The 15843-nt window shown below is 38.2% G+C and overlaps 1 protein-coding gene across 1 annotated transcript in view; it reads left to right on the forward strand.

Annotated features, from left to right (window-relative positions):
• Positions 1-15843, forward strand: part of LOC139580381 (serine/threonine-protein kinase LMTK1-like) — a 153720-nt gene continuing 137877 nt past the window's right edge. The window contains exon 1 of the mRNA XM_071409000.1: positions 1-769. Coding sequence (XP_071265101.1) covers positions 676-769 — 94 coding nt within the window. The 5' untranslated portion in view covers positions 1-675. The remainder of the gene's footprint in view (positions 770-15843) is intronic.

Raw genomic sequence — 15843 nt, forward strand, 5'->3', positions numbered from 1 at the left:
GGAATGGAACATTAGCAGGCAAGATGGCGCTCTCGCTGTCAGCACCCGCAAGCGGACAGCTGCCGCTCTTTGCTTGCGCTATTAACGCAACAGCTATGAGAACCTGCCAATAATGAGAGTGAGATTACGTTATTGATAGTGAATTGTGCTATTAGGCTATTGTTGGTGATATCATCATCAAAGAATTGAGCATTCATCTGAGTTAATATGTGAGGGGTATGATAGCCTACATCAGACCTGTCCGCCGTTTGGTGCAGCAGAGATCGAAGAGAATAGCAGAAATTTAAATACTGTGTGGTATCCGGTTGATTGCTACGGGTAACGGCACTTACCAGGGACACTTTTGCAGCGACAATCACAGCACATTTTCCACAATTGGACTGCATAGGAAACGGTCAATTGCACGTGAGACTCTGGTGGTTGTGTTGTTATGAAGCGACAAGCAATAATACCATCAAATACAAGCCAACAAAAGGACACTCTAACATTCTGTCAACATCTGCCTTTCAATCCGAATGTTATTTTTTGCCTGTCAAAAGATGAAGGAGCGCTTTGAAACGCAAAAACCGGGCTTAAATGTGCAAAAAAAAATGCAGTGTTTCTCTCTACAACTGGCCCATTTATTTGATTAGAAGCTGCAGTGGGCTAGTGTCTCTGCAACATCATTAACCCCACATGGCGAGGAAGATGTTGGCGGCTCTGCTGATGGTCATAATGTCTTCATCATTCTTCGTCCCCGGGTTTGCCCTCAGTTCCCACTTCGATTTAGGTAAGTGCTAAGGAAAATATCACGTGATGGAATCAGAATACCAAGTGCCTTTGTATATAATGTTTGTCTTGCTCAGAAAGAGAATCTTGTCGTTATGTATATTTTCACCAGGGCCATCAATGCGTGCATTAGTAGGCTAAAATACATAGGAGCTGACAGTCATTTGTGTGTGTAGTTGCAGAGTGTTTATGTGTGCCTGCGTGAGAGAGACGGAGAGAGCCTTTCCTTGCACCTGTGGGTGAACTTGATTAGTGCATTCAGGGGCGCCACTTTGGTTTTAGAAGTGGGGGGGCATAACCTGGCTGGGGTTTTTGGGGTCCTCCCCCAGATTGTTGGTCTAAAGCGCATTTCCTACATTTTTACACAATCCATTATGCCATCCCTATTTAGAACAAAATGTTAGCTGAAATGCCCACAGTCGTCCAGCTAGGTAAGAGATCATTATTACATATGTTTAAGTGGTTAATAAGACTGAACTTGATCAAAGGTAATTCAATAATAAATATTTTAACCAATAGCTTAACAAATGAACAAGTCTTGAAAAGATACAAAGTAATTTGATTGGCAGGTAGCCTAGTGGATAGAGTGTAGAGTGTAGAGGGTGCAGGTAGCCTAGTGGTTAGAGCCTAGTGGTTAGAGCCTAGTGGTTAGAGCCTAGTGGTTAGAGCCTAGTGGTTAGAGCCTAGTGGTTAGAGCCTAGTGGTTAGAGCCTAGTGGTTAGAGCCTAGTGGTTAGAGCATTGGACTTGTAACTGAAAAGTTGCAAGATCGAATCCCTGAGCTGACAAGGTAAAAATCTGTCATTCTGCCCCTGAACAAGGCAGTTAACCCAATGTTCCTAGGCCGTCATTGAAAATAAAAATGTGTTCTTAACTGACTTGCCTAGTTAAATAAAGGTAAAATGTAAAAATAATAATAATTAAGAAATCCTCTATATGAACCCTCCCCCCTCAAATATACATGAATACACAGAAACAGAAAATCCTTCACGTAGTTCATTTTATAAGACTAAAAGTACTGTAGAGCTTTTTTTTACTTGCACGCAATATAGCTGTCTCACCTCGTCCTGCCCCTAGTGGTCCACCACCCTGCAGCGCCCCAACACACCCCAGTCAGCTTTAGGATCTTAGTGAAACATTCCTTATTGGTTTGGGGTGAGTTAGGCCAAGGCCAGAGTGACAAGCCACAGGACGGCAGACCCCCAGGGCCAGGACTGAGCAGCCCGGCAGCTAGGGATTACTGAAACCCGGTATCTAACCTAACATGGGCATGTTTTCAATACAGACTCCACTCAGCCGTACTTAATTCCATAAAAGCCATCCAGACCGTATGAAAGTTGCCAAGTATACCCTTAGTCTAGTAATACAGAACTTGACATTGTGGGAGGATAACCAACCTTCCAATTAATGGCAATGCATTTCTTAGCCTCTATAAATGCTTGGTTACACAGTTTCTTCAGATAACAGTCTCCAGTATCTCCAAGCAAACAAAAACAAGAAGGGAGAATCTGTAGACCTGCTGAGATAAGAAAAACAAACATATTTTGCCATAATTCAGCCAGACTTCACGACCATAATTATGCCAATATGTCCCTTTTGTGTTTTACACCTCAAGCAGAGGAATGACATTTCAGAGTGCATCTAATTCAGTTTCACTGACATCTAGTATATTCCATGGATGGTATTGAACTACAGTCATTTATGTCTGAGATGATATGAACATGACTGGGTAGTCAAACATATCTGTATCCATCCATCATCATAAATAGCTTCTACCAGGTCTTCCTCACATTTGTTTTTGAAAAAGCCTCGATCAACCCTCGATACAGTTTGGAAATCAACTTTGGTGGTTTGTCAGACTTGCCTTAAAGTAGCATCCGGCTTGTTCAGTCTTTGCTGCACAGAGAGAATAAAACATTTTAAAAACTCTCCTCCGTCACAGATGTCTTCCCTGGCTACCTGACCCTGCTGAGACCCCTGTCACCATCTGATCCTCCTAAAATGAGTCATGACAAAGAATTACCATGGTATACATTTATACATTATATTATCCAAGAATAGTATCAATAGTTCAATAATTGAAATGACCGTTATTCCCAGATCCCAGACTGTAGCTTTAAACTGCTGTCCTGTAGATACTGTAGGTCTACCCATCAATTCAAGATATTGTTAACATACTGCAAAATTCACCTGAGCTCCGTAGACATGTCTTCCCTGGCTGTCTGACCCTGCTGGGACCCCTGTCACTATCTGATCCTGATAAGACATGATGAGCACGGTGTTGTGTACTGACTGCACTAGAGGGCTGCATTCCCGCGGGATGCCTGAGGGACCTGGGGGTCGGACAGAGATCATTGCTGCGCAGTCGGACAGATGACTTTGAGATGAAAATAGTTTTCTAGTGGAGCGGGGTCGAGAGTTTCAAGTTTCTTCCTGTCCACATCACCAACGAACTACCATGGTCCAAACACACGACTCTACATTTGAATTATCTCTTAAAGAGGAAAGAACCCGTTTGTGAACCATCGAAGAGCTCAAAGGGTTCTTTGAGTCACTATGGTTCCACATAGAACCTTCACCCTTCCCAAAGAACCCTTGAGGAATCCTCTTTGTGTGTGTACACTAAAACCATGAAACGTAACATATTTATAACCTAAACGTCAGTGTTTAAAACTTAAACATTAGGCATTTAGTTTTGCCAATAAGTGTTCCCATCCTAAACACAGGTTTTTATTTAACTAGACAGGTCAGTTAATAACAAATTCCTATTTACAATGACGGGCCTACCCCGGCCAAACCCTGACCTGGACAACGCTGGGCCAATTGTGCGCCACCCTATGGGACTCCCAATCACAGCCTGTTGTGACACAGCATAGAATGGAACCAGGGTCTGTAGAGAGACCTCTAGCACTGAGATGCAGTGCCTTATAGCCCATAATATCAAAGTGGAATAATGTTTTTCAAAATGTTTACAAATGAATAAAAAAATGAAAAGCTACAATGTATTGAGTCAATAAGTATTCAACCCCTTTGTTATGGCTTTGCCTAAATAATTTCAAAAGAAAAAATGATGCTTAACAAGTCACATAATAAGTTGCATGGACTCACTCTGTGTGCAATAATAGTGTGTAACATGATTTTTAAATGACTATCTCATCTCTGTACCCCACACATTCAATTAGCTGTATGGTCCCTCAGTTAAGCAGTGAATTCGAAACACAAATTCTACCAGAAAGAGCAGGGAGGTTTTCCACTGCCTCGCATAGAAAGGCACCTATTAGTAGATGGGTAAAAATAAAATAAAAAGCAGACATTGAATATCCCTTTGAGCATGGTGAAGTTATTAATTACACTTTGAATGGTGTATCAATACACCCAGTCACTTAAAATATGTCCTTTTAGGTGTCCTTTCTAACTCAGTTGCCGGAGAGTAAGGAAACCTCTCAGGGATTTCACTAGGAGGCCAATGGTGACTTTAAAACAGTTACAGAGTTTAATGGCAGTGATAGGAGAAAACTAAGGATGTATCAACAACATTGTAGTTACTCCACAATACTAACGTAATTGACAGAGTGAAAAGAAGAACGCCTGTACAGAATACAAATACTCCAAAACAGGCAGGCTGTTTTGTATTAAAGTAATACTGCAAAAAATGTGGCAAAGCAATTAACTTTTTGTCCTGAATTATGTTTGGGACAAATCCAATACAACACATTACTCAGTACCACTCTCCATAATTTCAAGCATAGTGGTTGCTGCATCATGTTATGGGTATGCTTGTAATTGTTAAGGACTGGGGAGTTCTTTATGTTAAAAAATAAATTGAATGGAGCTAAGCACAGGCAAAATCCTAGAGGAAAATCTGGTTCAGTCTGCTTTCCACCAGATTCTGGGCGATGAATTCACCTTTCAGCAAGACAATAACCTCAAGCGCAAGGCCAAATATACACTGGAATTGGTTACCAAGAATACATTGAATGTTCCTGAGTGGCTGGGTAACAGTTTTAACTTAAATCTACTTACAAAATCTATGGCAAAGACCTGAAAATGGTTGTCTAGCAATGATCAACAACCAATTTGACAGAGCTTGAAGAATTTTGAAAATAATAATGGGCAAATGTTGCACAATCCAGGTGTGGAACGCTCTTAGAGACTTACCCAGAAAGACTCACAGCTGTAATTGCTGCCAAACATGCATCTACAAAGTATTGACTCAGGAGTGTGAATACTTAAGTAAATTAGATATTCATTTTTCATAAATGTGCAAAAATGTCAAAAAAGATGTTCACTTTTTCATTATGGTGTATTGTGTGTAGATGAGTGAGAAAAACCATCAATTTAATCCATTTTGAATTCAGGCTGTATCACAACAAAATGTGACATACGTCGAGGGGTATGATTACTTTCTGAAGGCACTGAATATCTCCTAAGTGTTCAGATTTTAAACACAAATGTTCACTTTCCCATCATCCTTGTTTTAAAACGCATTTCGTTATTAGAAATCTATGTAACTTTCCATGCCTTTTTATTCAGATCAATCTTAGGAATGTCTGTCACCTTACCTACATTTCAGCACAACTGAACAGGACATTTGTTTCAAGAAGTATTTTCAGTCGTTTGTTGTTACTCAACTATGTTTAAGTTCATTACCGGTAACTATCTGAGTGAAAAAGATGTGGGAGGGGCCTCATTATCATATTTCACAGCATGCTTTGTTGCTGGTTGATTTGTAGAATAGTTTGTTTGAATATTTATGTTTCATCATGCACATTGATTGATTCACTTTTTAAAATGTTTTATTATTTTATATTTTTTTATTAACCCTTCCACCACCACCCCTCTTCGGAGGACAAATATCTTGTCCTCCGAAGAGGGGTCAGCTTTTTTGCTACATATACATACATGTTACATACACATTTTACATACGTGGTACTTTTATATAAAGCAATCACATTACCAATAATACATTACCAATTATAAACTCTTTAATCCCAACCCTCAGCCACTCTCAGCCCATCCCACCTGTCACCATAGACCACCCTCATTTGGATTCCATGTGCCATATATTTTTCAATTGTGCTGTGATGTTTTACAAAATGTTTGAACCTTTCCACTCATATATTATAAACAGACTGTGAGCTAAAGATGAAAACCTTTCCTACGTTTTTCCAGATCGTCCAACACTGCTATTTGGAAGGTCCATGTTAAGTGCATGTTGTGATTTTTTAACCATTCCTGAACCTGTGACCAGAAACAAAGTACCTAGGGGCAATACCAGAATAAATGATCTGTTGATTCTGTCTCTTCTATTCATAATATTATTAACAAATATAATACAATTTTTAAACATTTTTTCCTTAAATAAAGAATGTTTTTTTATTCATCAGAATATTTGAATTTATCCATAACATTTGTTGTATTATTTTTTCTCTCTTTTGCAGAAGTTCTCCTGACATACCTGACCAATATTGAAAGCTCAATGCCCCTTTTGCTTAAAATGTTTTCAGAATACTCAAATCTTAGGATATAACGTGAAAATAATAAACGTAATAATGGCTATAGGAAGAAACATACATATAATAACTATCATGGCACTAGGCGAGACTCAAATGCAGACACAGGAGGCAGATGGTTGGAGTTTAAGATGTGGAAAACAAGATGAACTGGCACAGAGAGACAGGAAACACAGGGAAAAATACACTGGTACAGAGAGACAGGAAACACAGGGATAAATACACTGGCACAGAGAAACAGGGAACACAGGGATAAATACACTGGTACAGAGAGACAGGAAACACAGGGATAAATACACTGGCACAGAGAAACAGGGAACACAGGGATAAATACACTGGTACAGAGAGACAGGAAACACAGGGATAAATACACTCGTACAGAGAGACAGGAAACACAGGGATAAATACACTGGTACAGAGAGACAGGAAACACAGGGATAAATACACTGGCACAGAGAGACAGGAAACACAGGGATAAATACACTGGTACAGAGAGACAGGAAACACAGGGATAAATACACTGGCACAGAGAGACAGGAAACACAGGGATAAATACACTGGGGAAAACAAGTGACATCTGGAGGGGGTGGAGACAATAACGAGGACAGGTGAAACTGATCAGGGTGTGAAAATAACTCATGATCTACAACAATCCTTCAAATGGACCACAACAAAATATGAAGTACTTAGGATGCTTAATAAGTGACAACAAACAACAAATACATAAAGATAACTCTATTCCATTACTCAACAATATGAAAGCAGATCTAATTAAATGGAACATTCGTTCCCATAAATCTTACAGGTAGAATAAACCTCTTCAGAATGGCATGGCTGCCAAAGTTTTTATATATTATTTCCTACCGTAGTCATTATTTTAAGTATACTCGGTCATAACAGACTTTATGTGGGCAAATAAAATTTATAGATTTAAAAGGAACGTTTTACTTCTTCCTAAGTCTGAGGTTGGTTTTAACCTTCCGGACTTGGAATTGTATCAACCCAGGACTTTTACTTGCCAGATTTAGTTAAATCCACTAAAGAGGAACAATGGGAACATAGTGAAGATGTGCATGCTCATCCCCAGAGTCTTTTCACGTGTCTATTTTCAAAGGATAAAGCTAAGAACATTAACAACTTTGTAGTTACGAACACTATAACAACATGGAAAAAAATGAAACCTATTCTACAAGAACCAACATCACTCCCTAAAAACACAACTCTTATGGAACAATCCTTGGATAGCTTTTCACAATTCACCGACTGACCAATGTAGATTTAAACAAAAAATACATGCAACTTAAAATCAATACATTTTCATTTGAAATCTTTTTGGACATCAGAGCAATCTTGAGGGAATTCTATTTGATTTAACCAGGTCAACCCTTGTGTGGCTAGCTAGGTGGCTAGCCTGCTAGGTTAAGGGTTAGACTGAGGTAGGAGATAACCCTACCCTGCTAGGTTAAGGGTTAGGCTGAGGTAGGAGATAACCCTACCCTGCTAGGTTAAGGGTTAGACTGAGGTAGGAGATAACCCTACCCTGCTAGGTTAAGGGTTAGACTGAGGTAGGAGATAACCCTACCCTGCTACGTTAAGGGTTAGACTGAGGTAGGAGATAACCCTACCCTGCTAGGTTAAGGGTAAGACTGAGGTAGGAGATAACCCTAGCCTGCTTGGTTAAGGGTTAGACTGAGGTAGGAGATAACCCTACCCTGGTAGGTTAAGGGTTAGACTGAGGTAGGGGATAACCCTACCCTGGTAGGTTAAGGGTTAGGCTGAGGTAGGAGATAACCCTACCCTGGTAGGTTAAGGGTTAGACTGAGGTAGGATATAACCCTACCCTGGTAGGTTAAGGGTTAGGCTGAGGTAGGAGATAACCCTACCCTGGTAGGTTAAGGGTTAGACTGAGGTAGGAGGTAACTCTACCCTGGTAGGTTAAGGGTTAGACTGAGGTAGGAGATAACCCTACCCTGCTAGGTTGATGGGTTAGACTGAGGTAGGAGATAACCCTACCCTGCTAGGTTAAGGGTAAGACTGAGGTAGGAGATAACCCTAGCCTGCTTGGTTAAGGGTTAGACTGAGGTAGGAGATAACCCTACCCTGGTAGGTTAAGGGTTAGACTGAGGTAGGGGATAACCCTACCCTGGTAGGTTAAGGGTTAGGCTGAGGTAGGAGATAACCCTACCCTGGTAGGTTAAGGGTTAGACTGAGGTAGGATATAACTCTACCCTGGTAGGTTAAGGGTTAGGCTGAGGTAGGAGATAACCCTACCCTGGTAGGTTAAGGGTTAGACTGAGGTAGGAGGTAACCCTACCCTGGTAGGTTAAGGGTTAGACTGAGGTAGGAGATAACCCTACCCTGCTAGGTTGATGGGTTAGACTGAGGTAGGAGATAACCCTACCCTGGTATGTTAAGGGTTAGACTGAGGTAGGAGATAACCCTACCCTGGTAGGTTAAGGGTTAGACTGAGGTAGGAGATAACCCTACCCTGCTAGGTTAAGGGTTAGACTGAGGTAGGATATAACCCTACCCTGCTAGGTTGATGGGTAGACTGAGGTAGGAAATAACCCTACCCTGGTAGGTTAAGGGTTAGACTGAGGTAGGAGATAACCCTACCCTGCTAGGTTAAGGGTTAGACTGAGGTAGGAGATAACCCTACCCTGCTAGGTTAAGGGTTAGACTGAGGTAGGAGATAACCCTACCCTGCTAGGTTAAGGGTTAGACTGAGGTAGGAGATAACCCTACCCTGCTGGGTTAAGGGTTAGACTGAGGTAGGAGATAACCCTACCCTGCTGGGTTAAGGGTTAGACTGAGGTAGGAGATAACCCTACCCTGCTGGGTTAAGGGTTAGACTGAGGTAGGAGATAACCCTACCCTGCTGGGTTAAGGGTTAGTGGTATGAGATGAAGGTAGCCTACAGGGGATTTTCTGGAGGAAGCTTATTGGAGGATGTATTGTCTGTAGTAGAGTTATCAGATCAGGCAGAGTAAAAGCAGGAGATTTAATTAATAAATGAATGACCAGCAGCTAAGATTATTTGTGATATTCTACATGAAAACGTCTTATACTAAATCACCTGTAAGTGTATTGAAGTTCAAGCAAATATTTTAAATGAATACCTTATCTCGCCTCCCAGAACCAAATCAGCTACTCGATTTAGATTTACTCCATTTAACATTATAATGTTAACACTGTCACGGGAGAGAGACTTGTGAATTGTTGGTGCCTGCATTACAGTAGAAAAGGTTTTATTCAATGAAGGAAGTGCTGTTGTTGTTAAACTCAAGTGAGTTTCGTCCCAGATCATTTCCTGTCTTTAGCATTGCCTTCAAGTTGTTCCCATGGTGACCAGGCCTCCCCTTCCTCCTGGCACCTGCGACATGACAAGACCAAGGGCACAATAACTCTAACGCAACAATAACAAGAATGGAGTCTTCTCAAGAAACCTTGCTTCCTCTTGGAGCTCACAATTCCAAGTGGTTGTGGCTGTGTTGATGGCATGTGAATTGATTTGGTCCATGGATGTTCAGCTGTGCTTAGCAATGTTAGCAGGAGATGTGCAGTATGGCCTATATTGGCCATCTCTCTCTGGAGATGTGAATTGAATGACACAGTGAAAATAAGTTGAGTTGTTTTTCACATTATTTGATCCTCTCCTCCTCCATATTGCCTCTCAATTCATAACTAAATCAAAGTGTGTTAATTGAATTGCGTAAATCTCCCTTGTCGTTCAGCCCCTTCCCTTCCTTCCCTGTCTGGCACTTCCTGAAGACTAATGAATGAACATGTGCTTCATTCTACCTCCTTTTTCTCTCCATTCTCTCTATCCATTTTCTCTCTCTCTCTCTCTCTCTCTCTCTCTCTCTCTCTCTCTCTCTCTCTCTCTCTCTCTCTCTCTCTCTCTCTCTCTCTCTCCCTCTCTCTCTCTCATTCTCTCTCCATTCTCTCTCTCCATTTCTCTCTCCATTTTCTCTCCATTTTCTCCCTCTCATTCTCTCTCTCTCCATTCTCTCTCTCTCATTCTCTCTCCATTTTCTCTCTCCATTCTCTCTCCATTCTCTCTCCATTCTCTCTCCATTCTCTCCATTCTCTCTCTCCGTTTTCTCTCTCTCTCTCTCTCTCTCTCATTCTCTCTCTCTCATTCTCTCTCCATTCTCTCTCTCCATTTCCTCTCTCTCTCTCTCTCTCTCATTCTCTCTCTCATTCTCTCTCCATTCTCTCTCTCCATTTCTCTCTCCATTTTCTCTCTCAATTTTATCTCTCTCATTCTCTCTCTCTCCATTCTCTGTCTCTCATTCTCTCTCCATTCTCTCTCTCTATTCTCTCTCTCTCTCTCTCTCATTCTCTCTCTCTCATTCTCTCTCCATTCTCTCTCTCCATTTCCTCTCTCTCTCTCTCTCTCTCATTCTCTCTCTCTCATTCTCTCTCCATTCTCTCTCTCCATTTCTCTCTCCATTTTCTCTCTCAATTTTCTCTCTCTCATTCTCTCTCTCTCCATTCTCTGTCTCTCATTCTCTCTCCATTCTCTCTCTCCATTCTCTCTCCATTCTCTCTCCATTCTCTCCATTCTCGCTCTCTATTTTCTCTCTCCATTCTCTCTCTCCATTTTCTCTTTCTCCATTTTCTCTTTCTCCATTCTTTCTCTCTCATTCTCTATCTCCATTTTCTCTCCATTTTCTCTCTCTCCATTCTCTCTCTCATTCTCTATCTCAATTTTCTCTCCATTTTCTCTCTCCATTTTCTTTCTCTCCATTTTCTCTCTCATTCTCTCTCTCTCCATTCTCTCTCTCATTCTCTATCTCCATTTTCTCTCCATTTTCTCTCTCCATTTTCTTTCTCTCCATTTTCTCTCTCTCCATTCTCTCTCTCTCTCCATTTTCTTTCTCTCCATTCTCTCTCTCCATTCTCTCTCTCTCCATTCTCTCTCTCTCCATTCTCTCTCTCTCCATTCTCTCTCTCTCTCCATTTTCTTTCTCTCCATTCTCTCTCTCTCTCCATTCCATCTCTTCATTCCCTCTCTTCATTTGTCTTGTCATCACTGGTACTGTCCTATAGGTAAAATTACTTTCATAGTAATTTCTCCCCTTCAATAAGTTTTCATACTTTAGCTAAATAAAAATAAAATAAAAAACAGACAAGATCCTCAGTTGCTAAAGCATAGCGCTTGAAACCCCAGGATAGTGGGTTCCAAAAAGAAATGCGCGTGTGACTGTACAAGTCGCTTTGGATAAAAGTGTCTGCCAAATGACATATATACAGTAGAAGAAACTGGCACCTTGTGACTGGTCATTCGTGTGTATCTCACTGGCTGTCAGTCTCATTGGCTTTGTCCCGAATTACACTCTATTTCCTATATAGGGGACATAGACAAATGTAGTGCACTAAGTAGTGAAAAGGGTGCCATTTGGGATGCAGACTCTGACTCTTATCACATACTCCCTCCAGATGTATATCGCTTTAACATTAGTGAGAATGGATGGATTTTAGAGGGATATTTTCCCTATACTGTGTCTTCACCATATGTATTTGTGTGTAATGCCATACTGCAGAAAGGACTGCATCTCTGTCTGCATGATGCAGTGTACATGAACCCTCAGCTTGTAATGTCGTCCAGATCAACAATCTCACCAGTTTTATTGTCGGAGGGAGGGAGTGATGGAAGGAAAGAGTGGGATAATTGGGAGAGAGAAGGCTGAGAAGGGGTACATGGAATAACAGGGATTTAGTTAGAGGATGTGTAAGAGAAAGAGCAGATACATAAACATTACACAAAACAATACTGCTTCTAAATAGCACCAGATACATATACATTACACAAAACAATACTGCTTCTAAATAATACCAGATCCATATACATTACACAAAACAATACTGCTTCTAAATAGCACCAGATACATATACATTACACAAAACAATACTGCTTCTAAATAGCACCAGATACATTTACATTACACAAAACAATACTGCTTCTAAATAGCACCAGATACATTTACATTACACAAAACAATACTGCTTCTAAATAGCACCAGATACATTTACATTACACAAAACAATACTGCTTCTAAATAGCACCAGATACATTTACATTACACAAAACAATACTGCTTCTAAATAGCACCAGATACATTTACATTACACAAAACAATACTGCTTCTAAATAGCACCAGATACATTTACATTACACAAAACAATACTGCTTCTAAATAGCACCAGATACATTTACATTACACAAAACAATACTGCTTCTAAATAGCACCAGATACATTTACATTACACAAAACAATACTGCTTCTAAATAGTACCAGATACATATAAATTACACAAAACAATACTGCTTTTAAATAGCACCAGATACATTTACATTACACAAAACAATACTGCTTCTAAATAGCACCAGATACATTTACATTACACAAAACAATACTGCTTCTAAATAGCACCAGATACATTTACATTACACAAAACAATACTGCTTCTAAATAGCACCAGATACATATAAATTACACAAAACAATACTGCTTCTAAATAGTACCAGATACATATACATTACACAAAACAATACTGCTTCTAAATAATACCAGATCCATATACATTACACAAAACAATACTGCTTCTAAATAGCACCAGATACATATACATTACACAAAACAATACTGCTTCTAAATAGCACCAGATACATTTACATTACACAAAACAATACTGCTTCTAAATAGCACCAGATACATTTACATTACACAAAACAATACTGCTTCTAAATAGCACCAGATACATTTACATTACACAAAACAATACTGCTTCTAAATAGCACCAGATACATTTACATTACACAAAACAATACTGCTTCTAAATAGCACCAGATACATTTACATTACACAAAACAATACTGCTTCTAAATAGCACCAGATACATTTACATTACACAAAACAATACTGCTTCTAAATAGCACCAGATACATTTACATTACACAAAACAATACTGCTTCTAAATAGCACCAGATACATTTACATTACACAAAACAATACTGCTTCTAAATAGTACCAGATACATATAAATTACACAAAACAATACTGCTTTTAAATAGCACCAGATACATTTACATTACACAAAACAATACTGCTTCTAAATAGCACCAGATACATTTACATTACACAAAACAATACTGCTTCTAAATAGCACCAGATACATTTACATTACACAAAACAATACTGCTTCTAAATAGCACCAGATACATATAAATTACACAAAACAATACTGCTTCTAAATAGTACCAGATACATAAACATTACACAAAACAATACTGCTTCTAAATAGTACCAGATACATAAACATTACACAAAACAATACTGCTTCTAAATAGCACCAGATACATAAACATTACACAAAACAATACTGCTTCTAAATAGTACCAGATACATATACATTACACAAAACAATACTGCTTCTAAATAGTACCAGATACATATACATTACACAAAACAATACTGCTTCTAAATAGTACCAGATACATTTACATTACACAAAACAATACTGCTTCTAAATAGCACCAGATACATAAACATTACACAAAACAATACTGCTTCTAAATAGCACCAGATACATATACATTACACAAAACAATACTGCTTCTAAATAATACCAGATCCATATACATTACACAAAACAATACTGCTTCTAAATAGCACCAGATACATATACATTACACAAAACAATACTGCTTCTAAATAGCACCAGATACATTTACATTACACAAAACAATACTGCTTCTAAATAGCACCAGATACATTTACATTACACAAAACAATACTGCTTCTAAATAGCACCAGATACATTTACATTACACAAAACAATACTGCTTCTAAATAGCACCAGATACATTTACATTACACAAAACAATACTGCTTCTAAATAGCACCAGATACATTTACATTACACAAAACAATACTGCTTCTAAATAGCACCAGATACATTTACATTACACAAAACAATACTGCTTCTAAATAGCACCAGATACATTTACATTACACAAAACAATACTGCTTCTAAATAGCACCAGATACATTTACATTACACAAAACAATACTGCTTCTAAATAGTACCAGATACATATAAATTACACAAAACAATACTGCTTCTAAATAGCACCAGATACATTTACATTACACAAAACAATACTGCTTCTAAATAGCACCAGATACATTTACATTACACAAAACAATACTGCTTCTAAATAGCACCAGATACATTTACATTACACAAAACAATACTGCTTCTAAATAGCACCAGATACATATAAATTACACAAAACAATACTGCTTCTAAATAGTACCAGATACATAAACATTACACAAAACAATACTGCTTCTAAATAGTACCAGATACATAAACATTACACAAAACAATACTGCTTCTAAATAGTACCAGATACATAAACATTACACAAAACAATACTGCTTCTAAATAGTACCAGATACATAAACATTACACAAAACAATACTGCTTCTAAATAGCACCAGAAACATAAACATTACACAAAACAATACTGCTTCTAAATAGCACCAGATACATATACATTACACAAAACAATACTGCTTCTAAATAGCACCAGATACATAAACATTACACAAAACAAAACTGCTTCTAAATAGCACCAGATACATATACATTACACAAAACAATACTGCTTCTAAATAGCACCAGATACATATACATTACACAAAACAATACTGCTTCTAAATAGTACCAGATACATATACATTACACAAAACAATACTGCTTCTAAATAGCACCAGATACATAAACATTACACAAAACAATACTGCTTCTAAATAGTACCAGATACATAAACATTACACAAAACAATACTGCTTCTAAATAGTACCAGATACATAAACATTACACAAAACAATACTGCTTCTAAATAGCACCAGCTACATTTACATTACACAAAACAATACTGCTTCTAAATAATACCAGATACATAAACATTACACAAAACAATACTGCTTCTAAATAGCACCAGATACATTTACATTACACAAAACAATACTGCTTCTAAATAGCACCAGATACATTTACATTACACAAAACAATACTGCTTCTAAATAGTACCAGATACATAAACATTACACAAAACAATACTGCTTCTAAATAGTACCAGATACATAAACATTACACAAAACAATACTGCTTCTAAATAGTACCAGCTACATAAACATTACACAAAACAATACTGCTTCTAAATAGTACCAGATACATAAACATTACACAAAACAATACTGCTTCTAAATAGTACCAGATACATAAACATTACACAAAACAATACTGCTTCTAAATAGTACCAGATACATAAACATTACACAAAACAATACTGCTTCTAAATAGTACCAGATACATAAACATTACACAAAACAATACTGCTTCTAAATAGTACCAGATACATAAACATTACACAAAACAATACTGCTTCTAAATAGTACCAGATACATATACATTACACAAAACAATACTGCTTCTAAATAGTACCAGATACATAAACATTACACAAAACAATACTGCTTCTAAAT

Source organism: Salvelinus alpinus, chromosome 7 (assembly GCF_045679555.1).
Source record: "Salvelinus alpinus chromosome 7, SLU_Salpinus.1, whole genome shotgun sequence".
Taxonomy (NCBI): Eukaryota; Metazoa; Chordata; class Actinopteri; order Salmoniformes; family Salmonidae; genus Salvelinus; species Salvelinus alpinus.